This window comes from Arvicola amphibius, chromosome 6 (assembly GCF_903992535.2).
Source record: "Arvicola amphibius chromosome 6, mArvAmp1.2, whole genome shotgun sequence".
Classification (NCBI taxonomy): Eukaryota; Metazoa; Chordata; class Mammalia; order Rodentia; family Cricetidae; genus Arvicola; species Arvicola amphibius.
Window position 1 is genome coordinate 12,132,847 of NC_052052.2, and position 20,473 is coordinate 12,153,319.

General features: G+C 51.7%; 1 protein-coding gene across 8 annotated transcripts in view; it reads left to right on the forward strand.

Moving 5' to 3' along the window:
• Arhgef10l (Rho guanine nucleotide exchange factor 10 like) overlaps positions 1-20,473 on the forward strand; it is a 129,688-nt gene that overhangs the window by 36,764 nt on the left and 72,451 nt on the right. For all 8 annotated transcript variants that reach the window (XM_038332804.1, XM_038332808.1, XM_038332806.1 and 5 more), the window contains 5 exons: positions 1,367-1,549; positions 2,166-2,199; positions 15,395-15,486; positions 16,613-16,696; positions 19,154-19,323. In XM_038332804.1, the coding sequence (XP_038188732.1) occupies positions 1,367-1,549; positions 2,166-2,199; positions 15,395-15,486; positions 16,613-16,696; positions 19,154-19,323 (563 nt within the window). The remainder of the gene's footprint in view (positions 1-1,366; positions 1,550-2,165; positions 2,200-15,394; positions 15,487-16,612; positions 16,697-19,153; positions 19,324-20,473) is intronic.

Below are 20,473 nucleotides of genomic sequence, written 5' to 3' on the forward strand. Positions count from 1 at the left end.
TGGGCGTGGATGCCCGCCCGTTCGTCTGCTGGCCCCTCCACCCTGCTTTCTGCTCTGTCCTCCTCCCCACCACTCATGTCCCCAGCGGTCTCAGTCAGGCTCCACAGTCTGTCATTCAAGTTGGAGCCCTCAGATAACTGGTGCTGTGTTGGGGGCAACACCTGCCTCAGAAACTCCCGACTAGTAGAGATATGCTCCAGACACACAGCAATGTTTGGAGATTCTTTGGGGGGTTATAACTGTAGGGCGCTACTGTCCTGCAGTGGAAATGCTGTGGAGCCCCCACAGTGTGCAGGAAGGATGCCGTGATGACATCGACCTTCTCTGTGTCAGCTACACTGAGGCTGAGAAATGTTTGAGGCCTTCAGCCGGTTTTAGGGAGTGCTGGTTTTCTTACCATTGTACGGAGGAGGGAACCCGGCACAGAGATGTTGAGTGACAGGACTTTGCAGGGGTAAGAGTCCGCTCCCAGCTATGTAGCTGCCTCAGGGGGCCCCTCAGAGTCGGGAGTGCTGTTCACAGGGCACTGGTGGAAACCCCAGTCCTTCAGTATCAGACAACAGCTTCCGAGCCCCACCTGGGCTAGTCAGGCCCTGACAGTAAAGGGCACAGTCTGTTCAGGTATTTGGGATCCATAACTGGTAGGGATTACACGCCACACAGAATAAGCCTGTGCTGGCCATGCAAGGCCAGGGTGAGGAAAGGAAGAGGTGGGAGCAGAGGGAGGCACCCACAGTGTGCTTAGGGAGACAGCTGAGCTGAGCTGTGAAGAACCAGGAAGAGGACCGAGAACACACCAGGAGGGGAGAAGCAGGAAGCCAGGCCCTGCTGGAGGCTTCTGTACTGGGAACTTGGGTCTCAGACCTTGTTCCAGCCCTGCCCCAGCACCCGGGTGTCCTCTATCAGCCTTCAAATCATAGCATTCCCAAGAGGCTGCTTCACGTGACCTATAGCCTACTTGCTCTCGCTTGCCCCTACAAGAAACACACCAGCATGCAAACACACAGAAACAGGCGTCTTTACATGTGTATTTAAAAGGACTGGGAACTCAGCCAGGAATGGTGGTGCATGCCTTTAATCCCTGCACTTGGAAGACAGAGGCGGGTGGATCTCTGAGTTCCAGGCCAGCCTGGTCTACAAAGTGAGATCTTGTCCCGACATACTGTGAGGAGAGACTATCAAGTAACGCCTCCACTGTCCTCTGCTCAGAGACCTGAGCCAGTGCCCAAGATGCTTTGGGAACATAGTAGAACCCTAATGCTGCAAAGGCCTTGAGCAGCGTTATCCTAGTCTCCAGAACTGCTATCCAGCCTCCAGACCCTGTTCTTTGAGGCCCAATAGCCTGCTAACCCCTCCTCTCTTCCAGGAGATCCACTGGCTTCCAAAGCCCCAGGCCCCTCCCCCAAGGTGGAGGAGGACTCCGGAGAAGCCTTTGAGTTCGATGACAGTGATGATGAAGAGGGGACCAGCACAGACCTGGCTGTTCCTGACCTTGCCCCTGAGAGGGATGCAGAGCCCTCACTGATCAGCTTTGACACTGTCCCCGCAGGTGAGGTGTCTCGGAGAGTCTCAGCCAGGCATGTGAACTGGGAAGGCTCAGGCTCCCCAGTAAGCAGGAAAGGGAGCCACTGGGAAGAGGCTGTGTCCCGTTTCTCTTGGGAAAGGAGATTCCTAACATTCCTACAACATCTGGCTTGCACTCTGCCGGGGCCTTAATGGAATCGCTTGGCTGCTGGGGACACAAGCCCTGAGCTCTTGGAGCCTTCCAGTCACAGCTCCAGAGAGCCCAGCAGTCTGCTTGGGGAGTCAGCACCCTGGGGGTGGGAGGGCCCAGTCACATTGTCAGTAAATGCCAGCTGCTGGGCGTTCAGATCTGTCATCTGGGAGACACTGGGGACTGGCTCAGCAGGAACTTCCTGAGCTGGGGTTGGTGGAAGCCTGGCAGGCAGGATACTGGTTCTAACTGAGGTTGGGCCGTGGGGGCGGTGTGGGACAGGCAGGACAGGTAGGGAGCTTACTCAATAGAGTGGGGGCCCAGGGAAAGGCAGGGAATCCTAAGGCACCCTGGTTCCCTGTGGGGCGGGGGGACGAAGGGGGCGGGAATAGACTCAGTGCTTGGGGCCAGCCTCCATCTGACAGGCTGTCTCCCTTTGCTCTTCCCACAGACCTGGACCCTGCCGCTGTACCGCCCCAGACAGAGTAAGTGAACTTGTGGCTCATCCGTAGCTTTGCCCACTGGGAAAAGAGTGGAGTAGACCAGGGGCATGCGGGACGGGGTGGAACTGTGACTGGAGAATGTCGTAGTTCATTAAGACCCTTCGCCCAGATGAGATCAGTGCTGAGCCTGGGGTGGCCCTCTTTCTTTCTTTTGACTGGGAGCCTGCTGCATGGCAGGAAGCAGGCCTGGCCCCAGTCCCACACCAAGGCCTCTCACTACCGAAGTGGCCTTGGTGGACTCAGGGACTCTCCCAGTATCTTTGTGTCCCTGCGCAAAATGGAAGAGGAGACTCAGTCCCCCAGAGCTATCCATGGAAACTCAGCTCCTGTGGACCACCTCTGCTAATGCTGGCCTATTCTTCCCCTTTTTCTTAGTTAAACTTTTTACATTTATTTGTGTGTGTGGTGTGTGTGACATGTATGTATGCATGCATTTGTGCGCATGTGCCATGGTTACATAGTTGTCAGAGGGTAACTGATGGGAGTCAGATCTCTCCTGCCATGTAGGTCCTGGGGAATTAACTGGATTCAGGTCATCAGGCTTGGCAACAAAAAACATGCTGTGCCATCTTGCTGGCCAAGTTTATATTTCGTTTTATTTTTGTGGGAGGGGGCAGATAAATTTTCACATAGCCTAGGGTGGCTTTGAACTTATGTGTAGCAGAGATGGCCATGAAATTTGAGATTATGGAAACATGGCACCATGCCTAGTACTGGGGACTGAACCCAGGGCCGTGTGCGTGCCAGGCAAGCACTCTGCCAACTGAGTTACATCCTTAGGCCCTATTTAAAAAGAATTCTATTTTTCTGAATTTTTTTGGTTGAGACAGGGTCCTATTCCGTTTGTACTAACGGCAATCCTCCTGCCTCAGCCTTCCAAGTGCTAGTGTTACAGCCACCACACTTAGTTACATTTCCCCTTTGTGGCTGTCGTTGGGGGACTCTATGTGCCTTGTGCCTGGGAGCTCCCAGGAAGCAGGGCTCCCTAGTGGCTAAGGGCCGGAATGCTGGGGCCTTGTTTTAAGCCCACCCAAGCACTAACATGGAAGCCAAAATTCCTCTGGACTCTGGTTTCCTCTGTAAACTAAACCACTGATTTCTCCCCGTTGCTGTGCCTAGCTCAACTCACAGTTAGTGGTACTTAATCAGGCTGGCTACTTATTTTTTTATTATATTAATTTATGTAGTGTGTATGTGTATTTGTGTGGATGTGTTTGCATGTCTCGGTACACAAATGGAGGTCAGCGGACACTTGCAGGAATGGGTTTGAACTTAGATCCTCAGGCTTGCCTGAAGGAGCCTTAACCTGCTAAGCCTTTCTGATATCACAGTCCCTCAATGCTCAGGGTCACAGAAAGACCGTGTGTGTGTGTGTGTGTGTGTGTGTGTGTGTGTGTGTGTGTGTGTGTGTGTTTGCACTTGGGGGTGGGGATAATTGATGGCTAAAGACATCTGGAGCCCTGGGTTGAAATCCTGGCTCTCCCGATGTGACAGAGGAACCCTTTGTCTCCCTGTGTGAGTTGAAGGCCCGTTCTTAGGTAGATGACCCCAGATCTCCAGCTTAGATAGATGCCCTTGCTGGGGAGGGAAGGCCTCATTCACATTCATTGCTCATGTTGAGTGGGTGGACCCCTAGGGTTTCTTCCTGGCTTGGAGTGGGTAAGCAAGCTCGGTATTGTGGGCACATCTCCTCTATGATTAGCTTGGACCGGATCAGCATGGTTCCCAGTATTGCCTGGGGGTCTGCTCTGTCTGGGATCCCCATGGTACAGCAGGGTACTAAGCTGTACAGAACATCAGTCAGGGGCTTTAGACACAGGATGAAATAGAGTAGGGATGGATGCCCAGGGGTCTGGGGCCGTGACTGGAAGGGCTGAAACAGGAAGTCTCTCTGAGCATGAGTGCAAATTCATATAGGTCTGGGCAGGGTGGAAGAAATTTCTAGATTGAGAAGCCCCTGGGCAGATGGACAGGGACCCTCCTGGAGCAGTTTGGGGGTTAAAGAAAGGATACCCCTCTTTGGGATCTGGCTGTTACTCCATCTACTTCCCAGAGGCAGAGCTCAGGACTAGGACTGTGGTGGCTGCATTCTTCTGGCTCTTTCTGGTGTGCCTTCTCTCTACCCCCTGTCCAGTGTACCCACTGTGTCCTGGGGACATGACTCCCTAGCTCATACTCAGTGATCCCAGACAGATCATATGTCAGGGCAGCGCCGGACGTCATGCTGAGGCTAACTGACCCAGTGACCCCATGAGCTGGCTGTGCGCGTCAGGATGACTCAGAGTGGTCGTGGCTTGGACATGAGGGGCCTGGCTCTGCATTCTCAGTCATCATCCTGTCCTGCCTCTCTGCCGTCTGTTCCGAGTTAGCCTAGGGGACACTTGCCCTGTTGCCTTGAGCATCTTCTCTTGCTTGGCCCTGGGCCCAGTTTTAAACTTCAGCTCTTCACCAGCCATGTGTATTTGTGTTAACTGGGAACCTCTCCAAGGCCTGGTTCCCCCATCAGTTTAGTGGAATGATGATAACTACCCAGCAGCGTCATTAGGTGTAAACAAGGCTGGGGAGGAGAGCCCGTCTCTCCCAAGTGTGCCTGGAATGTGGCTTCAGCCCTGGCTTGTGCAGTGGGGAGGTTCCCAGTAAGGGCAGGCTCTGCTTCCCCAAGCCTCAGCCTTAGTCAGCAGGTCAGACCTGCAAGCAGAGGACAGCTAGTGTGGCTGCTCAGATTCCCTCCCCCCTCTTCCTCTCTCTCTCTCTCTCTCTCTCTCCCTCCCTTTCTCCCACCTTCCCACCCTCCCTCTTTCTCTCTGTCTCTCCTTCCCTCTCTTTCTCTCTCTCTCGTCCCCTCTCTCCTTCCCTTCTTCTCTCCTCCCTTCCTTCTCTTCTTCTTCTTCTTCTTCTTCTTCTTCTTCTTCTTCTTCTTCTTCTTCTTCTTCTTCTTCTCCTCCTCCTCCTCCTCCTCTTCCTTCTCCTCCTCCTCTTCCTCCTCCTCCTCTTCCTCCCCTTCTTCCTCCTCCTCCTTCTCTTCCTCCTCCTCCTCCTCTTTCTCCTCCTCTTCCTCCTCTTCCTCTTCCTCCTCCTCTTCCTCCTCCTCCTCCTTCTTTTTTCATAGTGTTTCTTGGTGTAATCACTCTGGATGTCTTGGAACTCACTCTGTAGAGCAGGCTAACCTCGAACGCACAGAGATCCTCCAGTCTCTGCCTCCTGAGTGCTAGGATTAAAGGTGTGCGCCACCATCGCCCTGCTCGATTTCTTTTTTCTTATTCAAGACCCCAGCCTTGAGATAGTGTTACCCACAGTTAAAGTGGGTCTTCCCACTTCAACAAACCCAACTTAGAAACTTCCTTATAGACAGGCTTAGTCATTTGTCTCCTAAGTGGTTTTGGTTTTATCAAGTTACAATTTTAGCTATTTTAACCCTTCCTGGCCACTCAATTCATAGCTGGGGAGGTGATGAGGCAGGAATTGGAGGTAGAGAAAGGAGTCAGGGGCACTGAGCTTGGATAGGCAGGAGTATGGTCTGGGTGGGTCTTCTGGGGAAGAAGTGGCTCTGGCTTCAGGTTGCAGCATTTAAAAAATTATACTTGCTGGGCATGGTGGCACACACCTTTAATCTTAACTCTTGGGAGGCATAGGCAGGTGGATCTCTCAGAATTCCAGGAGAGCCAGAGGTACACAGAAAAACTGCCTCAAAAAACCATGATATATAATGCATTTCTTTGTGTGTGTATGTGGTGTGCGTGCACGTGCATATTTAGACATGTATGTGCCACAGCATGTGTGTGCAGGTCAGGTACGAGCCAATTCTCCTCTTCCACCGTGAGGGTCCTGGGGATCGAACTCTGATCATCAGGCTTGGCAGCAAAGCAGCATCAGTACCCGCCGAGCCATCTTGCTGGTCTCAGGTTGTGGTTCTGCCCCTCAATAGCAAGGGACTGCCGTGCCTGAGCCTCTCTTTTCCCATCTACGAAGGGGAGACAGTAAAACTCAGAAGGAGGGAGTGTGGGGACACAGTGCTTGTCTAGATGGCTGGTGACTCCAGATGTGTCTTCTGCTGGGGCTGTTCCCCTGTTGTTAGACCATCTGTGCTCCTGCAGACCAGTCCCTCCCTCCCCGTCAGTCCACGTGACCCGTCCGCACAGTGAGGCGGTGTCACCAGCCTGGTGCATAGCTATGAGGAGCAGACAGACTGTCTCTCAGTTGCCATTGCTGTAAAAAAGTCCCCAGGACCAGCAATCTGAAGGAGGGAAGATTCGTTTTGGCTCATGGTCTCAGTCCATGGTCAGTGCTGGGCCTGTTGCTTCCAGACCTGCGGTGAGGCAGGAGTTTGACAACAGGAAAGCACGGAATAGGGAAAGCTGCTCCCTCATGGCAGCCAAGAGAGAGCGTCAAGAGTGAGTTTCTTCTAGGTCTTATCTCACAAAAAGTCTGTTCAGTATGAACTCATTAAGACTAACTAAGGCCGAGATCTAGCTCAGGTGATGGAGTGCTTGTGTAATGTCCGTGAAGCCCTGGGTTCGATCCCCAGCACGTTAGTAAGCGACATGGTGACACACACACCTGATGCTTGGGGCTGGAGATGTGGAGGCAGGAGATTTGTTGTTCATCTTTGGCTACACAGGATTTGAGGACAGCTTGGGATAGAGACTTTGTCCCCAAACACATCTGCACACATCTAAGTCTGCTTCACACCGCTAAGGTGGCCGAATAACAGCTCCTCCAATGCCGTCACATCCTAGTCCCAGAGACCATGGGCATGTGCTATCGGTAACCAAGGAACTCTCATCTGCTATCTGCAGATGAAGAGGTGATCCTGGATCCTCTGGGTGGCCTGATGTCATCACAGGGTCCTCATAAAAGAGAGGACAGGAGTCAGAAAAGGGAAGATGCCACATGCCAGCTTTGGAGGTGGAGGAAGGGACCCTGAGCCAAAGAATGAGAGCCACTTCTAGGGGCAGACTGCTCTTCAGAGCCATGGTTCTCAGCCTTCTTAATGCTGTGACCCTATTAATACAGCTTCTCATGTCATGGTGACCTCCACCCATGAAATTATTTCCATTGCTACTTCATAACTGTAATGTGGCTACTGGTAAATATCCCTGTGAAAATGGTGGTGACCCCCAGGTTGAGAACCCCTGCTCTAGGGCCTGTAGGAGTCTTAGCCTGTCCTCTTGACACCTCAGGGAAGCTCAGTTTGGATGGTGTCACCCTCCACAACTCAAAGGTAATAGTTGACATTTTTAAAAACATCTTGACATCTTGGGTTTATGGTGATTGGTCATGATAACTGCAGGAGACCGAGACACAGCTCTGGGAGTGGGCAGTGACAGTAGTTCCCATTTTGCAGACAGAGAGGCGGGGCACCTGATTGGAGGAGGCATGCTGGCTGGCAGTGCTGGCGCTGGGCTTCTCTAGTGTTCTGCATGTGTCTGGGTCATTCTCACAGCTCTGGTTCGGAGCTCTGTGGACTGGTTGGGGCTCTTTAGCCCTTCACTTCCTTCTTCCCACCCTTCCATCATTCTTTACGAAGTGCCCAGGCTGGGGTGCTGAGGCACTCACTGCGTAAGCCAGTGATGTGTGTCACAGCTCCATTGTTAGATAACAACGTCCCTGTGTATCTAGGCTCACTACAGGCCAGCCCTAGTGCTAAGAATGTCACCTTGTTTATCTCATCAGTCATGGGCAGGCATGTCACAACCACATGGTACATACGTGGCAACAGGTACAGGAGGGGCATAACACCAGCCTGGTGTCACAGACTGAGATGGGCAGAGCTAGGTCAGAATCCAGGCAGCTTCCAGAACCTGTGTTCTGAGCTGGGTATGGTGGTGCATACTTGTAATCTCAGGGCTCTGGAGGCTGAGGCGGGGATGGCATGGCTGTGTGTCAGGGTCGTGCTGGACTGGACTAAGTGCCCAAGCTGACTTCCAGGTCACTTAGACCTGCTTCGAATGTGAGAGGATCCCTCTCTACTTAGGCTTTGTTTTTTGTTTATTTATTTGTATGTGTAGGGGTGGCGGTGTCTTAGTGCAAGTGTGGAGTTCATCAGAGGATAACATGGTGGAAGTTGATTCTCTCGTTCTGCTATGGTGGTCCTGGGAGTTAAACTCAGATCCTCAGGCTTACTGAGTTCACAGTGGATCCTGGGAATCGATTTATTTTCTCTCTTCCCTTCCTCCTTCCTTCCCTCCACCCATTCTTCCCTCCCTCCCTTCCTCTTTCCTTCCTTCCCTCCCTCCCTCTCTTTCTTTTGACAGGTTCTAGTAGCCCAAGCTAGCCTCAAACTTACTCTATAGCCAAGGATGACATTGAAATTTTGATCCTCCTGCCTTCACTTCCCTACCGGGGATTACAGATGTGAGTCACCACACCCAATGTATATGGTCCCCAGGGCTTTGTCCTGCAGGGGAATGCTCTACCTGCTAAGCCACATCTCTCCCCCCCAGGAATCCGTTCTTAACATTCCGACTTCATTCTCCTCCTTATCTGCTTCTCCCTCCACCCCTCCTTTCAGTAAGTCATACGTGCACTTGCTGAAACACAGCTAAGTCAGACGATGACAGGCTGTGACCAGCCTTTCATGTGTGCTGTGTCGCCTCGCATCTCTGCTGGGCACACACTGCAGCGGGCGGCATGGGTTTTTGTAGAGTGGTGGTTTTATTGTGCCTGCCATTTCATGGCTCGCTAATTTTTTTTAACCTAATTACACACAGTGAACATTTTCGCGTGGGAACCTGTATTCTTGTTACACTATTGGTGAAGATGCAATGCCTGTCCATGCTCTGGCTGCGGTCCCCAGGTCCCCAGAAGCTCCTGAAGTAGGCTAGTAGGTACATTGGCATGGCACCTGCATTTGTGGCATCAAGGCCACATGAGAGGGTTCTCTGGTGTTCTTAGCACTCACTTCCAGTTGAGGATTGTTTTGGGGGCCAGGATGAAGCACCCTCTCCCCTGACTTCTCCATGTGGTTCCTCACCATGCCAATCATTGAGCATCTGCCCAAGTGTAGGAGGCACAGGACCAACCGTGCCCTGGAGGCCATCTCTATGAGAGGGACCTTGGCCACAGCGTGCAGATCACATGGTTAAAGGGGACACTACCTGGAGAGGCAGAGGGAAGGCCAGAGCCTAGGCAGGCATTGTTACCTGCCTATCTCCTTATCTGCTTTTTGGCAGGACCCTCCAAGGGGGTATCATGGTCTGTTCCACAGCTGTGGAAACTGAGGCATGGAGGCATGCTGAGCACTTTTCTATACATTCTTCCTTGATCCTCACGGCAGGAAATGGACATGATGATTCATTTGGGTCTGTATTTAGTGACTGTCCATGTGCTCTGGGCCAAATGGCAGAGGCAGGATTTGTCTTCTGGCTGTTGTAACTGGTATGTGCTGCATCTCACCTCTGGCCTGGGTCTCTGCTCTGCTGCTCATTGGAGCTAGTAGAAGCCCCTCCCGAGACCTGTGATCAGTGCTATAGGGCAGAGGTTTTGAGGCTAGTGTCTTTTTGGAGCCGGTGTCTTTTTTGGACCCTAGTCTCCCAGACGCTGGCTTGGAACCTTTGGGCCTGAGACAGCCTCATTATGTGGTTCAGGCCAGCCTTGAACTCACAATCCTCTTGCTTTAGCCTCCCAGGTCCTGGACTGCAGGCCTGAACCTGTGTGCTCAGTCTTAGTTGGTCCTGGGAGGGAACCTAGGGCTTCAGGAATACTAGGTAAGCCATTCTACCCACTGAGCTACATCCAAGCATCAGGGCCAGATGGCCTTTAAGGTCTGTTCAGCTTTGCTGGGCGGGGTGGCCAGGAAAGTTACTTGTAACCCCAATGTTCGAGAGACAGAGGTAGAGGGGTTGTTAAGCTGCATTTATTTCTTTGTGTGTCTGTATATGCGTGGCGTGGCATGTGGCCGTCAGAAGATAGCTTGTGGGAGTTGGTGCTCTCCTTCCACCATGCGAGTTCAAGGATGAACTCAGGCTGCCAGTCTTGGTGGGAAGCACGTCTGCCTGTTGAGCTATCTCACCTGCCCCGAGGCAGGAGGATTTGGAGGTTGAAGCCAGCCTGGGATACATAGTGAATTTCAGGCCAGCCTGGGCTATATGGTGAGACCTTGTCTTAGAAAAAAAAAAGATCCTTTCAACTCCTATTACCGACAGCAGCATTCAGACCTGAGGAGAGCCCCTCATGTTTTGTTCCAGCCAGCTGAGTTGACTTTTGTTGGTGTTTCTTGGATGTGGGGGGGGGGGGGTCACGGGTGATGGAGGCTATAGGGGGGTCCTGGCAGTGTGTGAACAACTTGGAAGGCAGTGAGTGACTTTGCTCTGCCCTTGCCTACAGATTGGGTTTTCTTTCCACGTCTTTTAAGACAGATTCTATCCCCGTGTATTCTGCTCCCCAAAGGTGGCATTCTTTCTTCTAGAATATTCTTCATGCTTCTCTTTATGAAAGGCCCTGAATTTGCCAGGTGGCTGGGCCCAACTGGCCTGGAACCTTCAGTGTTCTGGAGTAGAGACCTTCTGTGTGATGGCCCACCCTGTGTAACCTTTGGGAAGGAGCCCTGTGGGGTCTGATGTCTAGAGAGGGTCATTGCCAGGCCCACATCTGCAGCAATGACTGCTGCTGGACAGATAATGGGAGTGAGGGTTTTCAGATGGGTGTTGGGCATCACTGTGTGCTTATGGTGCATGAGACAGGCAGGATAGAGCAGGTCAATGCTGTCTGTGGGACAGGAGGAGGGGCACACAGGGCTTGGGACTCTGAGGGCTGGAGGCATACTGGGAGCCTGTGTGAACTCCTTTTTCTGACTCACACCCGCTCCTATTGTAATTATAATACTGCTGGCCCCTCTGTCAACTGGGTACCCTGTCCCTTTAAGAGACAAGCCCCACCCACTCCCAATCTCCCTCTTCCCAAGGCAAACTGATTTTGTGCCTCCTCTCTTCCTTTCTCCCACTCTGTCCATTCTTCTTCTGAAGAGGCAACTTCTGCCTCTCCATTTCCCCCTTCTTTCCTCCTTCCCCTCCTCCCCTCTATAACCCCTTACCCTTATACTTCCCAATACCCACTAAATAAACTGTATATCCAAGCTCTCTCCGCGTGGCATATCTGTCTGTCTTCCACCCGCCAGGGGACCTGCCATGGTCGCGGGTAATTCCTAACACCTCTCTCCCATCTTCTCGGGACCCTTATCCTCAGTATACATGGCTTCACCCTGGCATGTGGAGGCTTGTGGTGTAACTGTAGTTCAGCCCTGTCTCCTGTGCAAGGCTTGAGGCCTCAGGAGGGCGGAAGTGCACATGAAGCTGAGATAATGACCCTCTCATGGGTGTTTGTCGTGGTTATTTATTATCCTGGAGGAGGTGCAGGAGTGTTTGCTCACTGGGAGAATGGTCCATTCCAGCTGGGCAGTGACAGGGTGCTGGGTGGTTTTCCGGGGGAGCAGCTGTGGGCATGGACTGGGTAGGAAGAAGGAGGTGCCTTGGGCTCATTTGCTGCCATGATTTCCTCATCCACTAACCCTGAGCCCAGACCTCTGCTTGGAGCATCACCCCATTTGGAGAGCCCTTCCCCTCTTGCTTGCCTGGGAATATAGGCTTTAGTGTGTGGGCTAAAGAGCTGACCCCTGGAGCAAGGGTTTGCAGAAATGACTGGGGATGTGGCTCAGCTGTGGGATGCTTGCTTAGCATGGCCCTGGGTTCCATCCCTGGCACTGAATAGACCAAGCATTGTGGTACACACCTATAATCTCAGCACTTAGGAGGTAGAGGCAGGAGGACCAGGAATTTAAAGTCATCTTTGCTACATAGTGAGTTTGAAGTCAGCCTTGGCTCCTAGACCCTGGGCTCCTAGACCCTCTCCTACCACCCCAAATTTAAAAACAAAACAAAAAAACAAAAAGCTTTGCAAGAATATCAGCTTGGTTCAGATCTCAGCTGTGTTCTTTCCTGCTGGTCAGGGGGCTTGGGCAGTGGAGGTGGGCAGGAAGGTGCCCGACCCTGTGTGGGGATGACAACTGCCAGCCGGCCCTTAGCCGCAGGATAGGACCAGGACCTGTGCTTGTTACTTCCTGTGCTCTGATAACACAAAGCCAGGAGGCTCATCCTTCAGCCTCCTTGTGTGCATGTAGTGTGCTCCTGGCATGTCCAGGTCCCTCTAAAGCTACTTGACCTCACCCAGTAATGCCCGGCCCCACCTTGAAGTCAACTTCAAAGTTTGCACAGGATCTGCTGTTAGCAAAGTCGTAATAGCCTCGGAGTTGTTTGCTGGGCTTTCTCTTGGGTGTGTTAGTCTGGCTGACTATGAGGTAATACCTGGGTTTTCAGCATAGTGGTGACATAATTGCCTGGCACCTATAAGACCTGGGGTTGGTTGCATTTCCTGCACAAAGAAGGAAGGCAAAGAAGGAGAGAGAAGAGGGAGGGGGAAGAAGGATAAGTGAAGAGGTGTGTCACAGACAGTAGATATTACCTTTCATAGCTCTGGACCCTGGACATCACTGTGCCTTCTGTGCATGGGGCTGAAGGTGTGGGGCAGGCAGGAGAACACAGGTCATCTGCTGTCTGTGAGAGAGGAGGGCACGTGAGACCTTGGGGCTGTGTGGGATGGAGGCTTGCTGCTCTGTCTTCTGCTCTCCTGGAACTGTCCGACCCGTGTGAACATCTCTCTCCGACTGCTTCCTCTCCGTCTATTCTCCCCTGCACTGGTGAAGTGGCCAAGGTCGGAAAGTGCAGGCTGGGTGATATTACTGTAGTCTGGCTTTGTCTCCCTCGGGGGTGCAGAAGCAAAGATTGCAGCTAAGATTAAGGCTGCAGGAGATCGAGAGTCTGCCAGGGGCTACTTTCTCACCTATACATGGCTGTCATCTTCTTGTGGACTGTCATGGTGGAAGGGGGAAGGGGCTGCTGGTAGCTCCTTATACAAGAGGTCATTGATTTATTCCTCCTGTGGGTCTCTCACTACCTAATCCTCTCCCCAAAGACCCCATCTCTTCTCACTGTGCCCTTATGGGTGAGTGTTTCCTTCCTCTCTTCCTCCTCCTTCTTTTTTGAGACAGGGTTTCTCTGTCATAGCAATACCCCAGTCCCTGGTACCAACTTCTGTCTCAGTCACTGTTCTGTTGCTGTAGAGAGACACCATGACCAAGGCAAACTTTACTAAAGAAAATGTTTAACTGGGGCTTGCTTATAATTTCAGAGGGTTATCCTGTTATCATTGTGGTAGGAGCATGGCAGCGTGCATGGTGCTGGAGTAGTAGCTGAGAACCACATCTTGATTCGTAGGCAACAGCAGATAAAGAGACTTGGCCTGGCATGGACTTCTGAAATCTCAAAGCCCACCCCCAGTGACTCATGCCTCCTCCAACAAGGCCAGTCTTTCCCGGACCGCTCATCATCTGGGGACTAAGCATGCACTACATGAACCCATGGAAGCCAATCACATTCAAAACACCACAACAGATAGGGTAGCATAGGATTTTTGTTTGTTTGTTGAGACAGGGTTTCCCTGTGTTGCTTTGGAGCCAGTCCTGGAACTAGCTCTTGTAGATCAGGCTGGCCTTGAACTCACAGAGATCCGCCTGCCTCTGCCTCCCGAGTGCTGGGATTAAAGGTGTGTGTCACCACCACCTGGTGGTAGCCTAGGACATTGTGTGACACAGTGGGACTGGGGAGTAGCTGAGGATTTAAGTGCAAGCTTCAGCTTTAAAAATGTTTTAATTTTTTTTTATTTGTATTTTTTATTAGGATATGTATTTGTGGTGTGTGTGTGTATGTATGTATGTATGTAGTCTAAGGATAATTTAAGGAGGTCAGATCTTTCCTTCCACTGTGTGGGTCCCAGGAATCAATCTCAGTCCCTCAAATTTGGCAGCAAGCATCTTTACCTACTGAGCCATCCTCTCACCTGACCGCAACCTCAGCATTTGAATAGTGGGGGAACACAGTCCTCACAGCAGACAGATGTGGTTTTAGTCACCTTCTAGTTAGCCCATTGGTCTGAGTGAGCAAGTGAGAGAGCCTGCTTCCCAGCCTGGATACTTGGTTAAAACTCTTTAAACTTTTCCAACTCGTGTCTCCATCTCACCCGAGAAACTTATATCCAACCTTGGATGCATAGTTGCGTAAATAGATATATGCACCACACGCTTAGCAATGATAGATCATTAAGACATTTATTTATCAATCCCTTAGCATATGTATAATTTTACCAGTGGTTAAACGCATAAACAGATTTTGCATACTAATGAGGTGGATGTGCTTGTTTATGAAGATTTAAATCTCTGGTAAGCATTGGGACACAGCAGCACACACAGTGACTGTTTTTCATAGTTGGTTGATCGTTTTGATCAGTGCTGAGACTTCTCTGCTGTTTCACAGATACCCAGCACAAACCAGCAGAGGAATGTTTCTTTAAAACCATTGCAGAAGCTGTTAAAGGTTATTCCAGATCAGAATTTATATTGTGATTTTATTTAAATGAAATTCAACTCAGTAATTTTTAAAATCAAACATTTGAACAAAATCCAATCCCAAAGAGAATACTTAGGTGCTGATGAGTGCTGGTGGGGGAATGAAGTCTTTGCTTTCCATGGTGAAACAGTATATTTCTTTCTATAAGAACATAGAACTTTAAGCACAGTAAAAATGTTGCAATTTGTAACATTAATAGTATTGAATCATGGGACTGGAGAGATGGCTCAGCTGTTAAGAGCACTGGCAGTTCTTCCAGAGGTCCTGAGTTCAATTCCCAGCCACCACATGGTGGCTCACAACCATCTCTAGTGGAATCTGATGCCCTCTCTCTGGCAAAGGTGTATATCCAAATAGAGCATTCATACATAAATCTCCAAAAAAAAAATAGAGCACCCGCTTTAAAAAAAAAGAATTAAAAAAATAGTCTTGAGAGCTGGGTGGTGGTGTACACACCTTTAATCCCAGCACTCAGGAGGCAGAGACAGGTGGATCTCTGTGAGTTCAAGGCTAGTCTAGTCTACAGAGGGAGTTTCAGGACAGGCTCCAAAGCTACAGAGAAACCATGTCTTGAATCAGAGCCAGGTTTACTTTGGGTTTTTTTTTTTTAAGGCTAAGCCAGCTTAGATGCCCTGAGGGTCTAACGCTAAGCCACTCTCCATAGTCACCATCTTCCCAGTGTGGCGAGGAGGCCTAAGTTCCACTGACCCATCTCTCCGCAGGGCACCTGCTGTGGTCAGCAATGGGGATGCTGTGGGTGCAGCTTTCTCTGGGGTTCGGCGCTCCAGCTGGAAGCGGAAGAGCTCACGTCGCAGTAAGTTACTCCCCCTCACCTCCCCCATCTGCCACCCACCCTAGGTAGAACCAAGATTGTCTTAGTGTCTAGGCCAAGAGCTGGCATGGGTGCTTGAGAGCCAAGGGGGGCATTCATGTTTAGAGAGTTACCACAGACTTGTTAGCTGTCTTATGGACTGCCCGTCCACTACCCACCAGAGCCCTAGATCCTTCATCCAGCTCTCCACCTGCTCTCAGAGGCTCCAACAAGAGGCTGGCCAGAGTTAGCTCCCTGGTGGCTGGTCCAGGCTCTCTGCGAGGAGAGCCACACTCAGGAGCAGGTGGGTTCCCACACAAGCGAGAGGGGCAGCTTCTGGAGGAGGAGCCAAGGTTCAGTGGAAGTACCAAGTAGCTCATGGCTCTTGTTAGTGAAGCGTTTAGGGGTGAAGCAGGCTGCCGGTGCCCTAGCTCCCCTGAACACCTCTGACAGAGGTGAATGATGTCATCATGTTTGTGCTTCATCTCTTCACAGAAGCTGGGTAAGAAAAAGGGGCAGGACTGGGGAGGGCTGTCACAGCCATCCAGGAGAGGGGTCCACTCTGGACCCACTGGAGAGTGGGATGGGAGGGAGGAAGAAGAGGGTATCAGCGACAGAGCCTGGCCAGGTTTTGGATGCTGCAGGACTCAGGAAGGCATCCCTTAGGGGCTAGGGCCTTTCTAGTAGGCCCAGGGTTCAGGACAGATTCCCTAACCCTACTCTGCCCATCCTGGAGCTAGGCTTCAGGGTAGGGCTTCCCTGCAAGTGCCGTGGCCATGGTGGAGGTGTGTGGGTGGCAGGGAGGCAAGTTGGGGGTCTGTGGCAGGCACTGAGAAGGCCAGTGTGCCAGAAGAAGGCAGTGAATTGTGTTCCTGGGGTGAAAGTCAGGATGCATGGATGGCTATCAGCTGGTTGGTCCTCCATGAACCACTTGGGATGGTCCACCCTCCATGGACCACTTGGGATGGTCCACCCTCCATGAACCACTTGGGATGGTCCACCCTCCATGGACCACTTGGGATGGTCCACCCTCCATGGACCACTTGGGATGGTCCACCCTCCATGGACAACTTGTGATGGTCCACCCTCCATGGACCACTTGGGTGATCTTTCTCCCCTCTGTCACCAGTCGACCGATTCACCTTCCCTGCCCTGGATGAAGATGTAATTTATGACGACGTCCCCTGTGAGAGCCCAGACACCCATCAGCCCGGTATGGCCTCTTCTGACCTCCTTCCTGGCCTTTCTCTGGGACACAGAAAGGAAGGTCTCTTCCCCTTCCTTCTATCCCCAGTGCTCTCTGTCTCTGTCTTTCACACCCCTGCAGACATATAAGCAGAGATTCACCATAACCTCAGGTCTGGGCAAACTGGGAGGGACAGGGTTTGGGGTCTTGGGTAGGATGATGTTAAACCATGAGTCCCCAAAGACAGTCACTTCCTCAAACCTTGATTAACTCCAGGGAGAATAAGTTAGCTGTGTAGGCTTCCAGGGCAGTGGTAGAAGCGGACAGATTATTTGGCCTGAAGGATGACATAGAGAGACTCTGCTGAGTTGAAGATGGAAGAGGGACAGGTGGTGTGTGGCGGGGAGGTGGGAGGGGGAGATTGAGATGCATTAAGCCAGGCTGCTCAATACACATGCATGTACATGTATACATATGCATATACATACACACACATATGTATACATGCATACAAGGGCACACACACAAAGTAGTCCATAGCCAAGACCTTGTGCATGCTAGCACTCTAGCCCTGAGTTATCTCAGACTCTTGGTGCTTTGGGACAGGGTCCTGCCAGGTAGCCAAGGCTCGCCCTGAGCTCATGTTTCATCAGCCTCGGCAGTCAACTGGGATTACAGGCACATGCCATCGCTCCAGGCTGACTCTTCACATGTTGCCATGTAACCTGTGATTAGGGGTATTATGTCTTCATTTTAGAGATGAGGAGACATTAAGAGGAGGCCAGACTGAAATTCAAGTCCAGGGCTCTGCCCCTCCCCCAGGAGGATCTGGGTGACACTTTTTGGCAGAGGGAGCATATTTGAAGCTCCTGCAGAGTCAACCCCTTGAGATAGGCAGAGTAGGACTTGTAGTTCCATATGCATTAGAGAGGTCAAATCCTAAGCCCTAGGTCACACAGCTAGAATTTGAATATAAGATGTCTTTCCTTTCTTTTTCTTTCTTTCCTTCTTTCTTTCTTAAACTTCATTGTTCTGTCTGTTTCCTGGGGGCATGAAGGATCCCCACCTAGTTGGGAAACATCACCTCTGCTTTTGAGTAGCCCTTAGTCTGATGGGACAGCAGTAACCATCCTTGGACAATACATAGTACCACGGGGAGTATACAGACAATAACAAGGCCAGAGGGCCTTTGAGAATCTCCTGCTTCCTGTCCCAAGAAAAGGGACAGATGGGCCAGCAATGTGCGTGCCACTTTAGCAGGCTTAGGCCAGGCTTGGATCGTATTTACCTGCTTGCAGCTCACTGGATCCTGGGGGAGATAACTGATGGAGCTGGGAGGCCGGGGTTTGTGGGGCTGTACCCCAAAGCTGGGCAGTCTCAGTGACTGACAGGGGCCCCCTCTCCTTGGTTTCTCGCCTGGATAAGGTCAAACAGCTGATGTACCGGCCCTGGTCTTCTCTGTCCTCAGGTGTCATGGGGTCTTTTTTCTAGGCATCCCCAGGATCTAGGGCCTATCTCCTCGGGCAATAGCTGTGGGGGTATCCAATGCAGAAATAGCAAGCCCAGCCTCTTCTTCTCAAGGTCACAGTCAGGGTGGCTTGCTGCTCTGTCCTGGAGGCAGTCATCACTAACATCTTGGCTTAAAAATAACCTCCCCATGAGTGGAGGTAAAGCGCTCCCTACCAAGCAGGCGGGGGTTAAGTTTGATTCCCAGGATCCATGCAAAAAGGCTGGGCATGGTGTGATCCCACAGCTAGGGAGGCAGAGGTAGCCCCCTTGGGCTTGCTGGTTAGCCAGCCTGGTCGAATTGGCAAACCTCAGGTCCTCGTGATAGATCCACATTCAAAAAGCAAGATGAACAGTTCCTGAGGCAACACACTCGGGCTCACATGAGTGCCCAGTTGGGTCCTGCCCCTCTAGAGACAGGACACTCAACTCATTGTCCCCACTCCTCCGGCTAAGGCATGTCCTGTGGTTTTGAAAGCGAGGGTTCCTTCTGGACTCTTGGCCAGCTGCGCCCCCCTCCTGGACCCTTGCAGACCATATGGACTACACGGGAGGGATAGAGCATTAAGGAAGTCCAGCCCCTTCCTGTGTCTTCCCATTGATGCTTTAGAAGTCTCCAGTCACCCAGGCGCACACTAGGGTTCCAGTTAGACTTGACTCTGAGGTTTCCTCTCTCACCAGGAAAAATGCCAAGTAGCGAACACCCTGCCCTCAGAGGGGTGCCATGTTAAGAGAGGATTAAGGAGCCTTCTGTGTTAGGGGCATATATCTTTTGTGTTCCTGTTTTCTAAGGTCTTTCTCTCCTAGAGAGATGGGGGACATGCTGACATTGCTTCTGAGGAAGCAGACAGAGCTGAGTCTGGGGCCAGATCAGTCTGCCTGTTTCTTCCTCCCTCCCTTTCTTATGCCTTTACCCACTGGGGTTCTGGATCTGGGTAGCTGGGATCTCTGGCTCACCAGATTGTCCCTGGCTGGCAGGAGCAGACCGGGGCCTACTTTACGAGGATGTGCACCGTGCTGGAGCACCACGTGAGGCTGAGGACCTAGGCTGGAGCTCCAGCGAGTTTGAGAGCTACAGTGAGGACTCTGGGGAAGAGGTCAAACCGGAGGCAGAGCCCACTAAGCACCGGGGGTCCTTCCAGCCCAAGGTGAGGAGCCCGGAGGGTATCTCTCGAGGTCTGGGCACCCATACTCCTTCAGGAAGGGATGTGGGTGGTGAGGGCTGGGCACTAAACCCCCATCTGGGCACCATCGCTTTCCAACAATATGTGGTGAATGATCATCCAGAGGCTTGGTTCATCCCGAGTCAGGAAGTGACCTGGGATCCTGTTGGCTGTGGAGGACCTGGAATGGAGGCAGGTATTCCCCTGTCTCCTGCATTTCTATGCAGACTAGGTTAGTTTATCATGATGTTCATGGGCTTAGACTGGTCTTCAGAATTCTTCTAAACAGTGGTCCATGAAACCCAGCCAAATGATTAGAGTTGGTCATTGGCTCATTGATCACTGGCTTTCCTGCCCTACCAGGTACATCCTCTGACCCACACTGTAACATTTGCCCTGGGGAGTGGACAGGTGATGGGTGTGTGTGAAAAGGGAACATCAGAGCTGCTCTGGCCCAGCATTTGCTTTTTGGCTGTCTGTCTTTCTCCTGTCTGTTTCCCGAGGAGCCGCTTGGGGTAGAGATCTGGTTCTTCCTCTCCTGAGCTGTTTCTACTCCTCTCATGTTCCATGCTGAGACTGAGATTCAGTGGGTGAAGCTTAAGGGTCCCACCTGACCGGAGGTGACTGGTGGACTCCTGTTAGACATGGGGGTGGGTGGTGGGTGGGGCCCAGACTGGCTGGGATTTGTGACTAGCTCCAGCCACCTTCACAGACTTCCTGGGAAAGCTTATAGTATTCCTACCTGCCTGTTCCTGGGTTTCAGGTATCCCCAGGAGAGGAGTGCTGACCAGAACAGTCCAGAAAGCTTTTATTCAGACTTGTGGTGAGCACGCCCAATTATCTGTACCCTAGACTTCTCAGGAGAGGCCATAGGAAGTAGTTTAGCTCATTGACCACAAAGCAGAGCTCTTAAGACCCTACTGTGTACCAGGCCATCATCTTAGGTCATGAGGGACAGTATAGGTCCAGGAAGACCCGACCCAGGCTTGGTGGACCTTTGTGGTCTAGAAGGAGATGCTGTGTATGACGTAGTTTGTTAAGACTGATGACAAGGACTCGGGGTGTGGCTCAGCTGGCAGAGTGCTTAAGGTTCCCACCCCCAGCACTTCATAAACCAAGTGTGCTGGGGTTCACC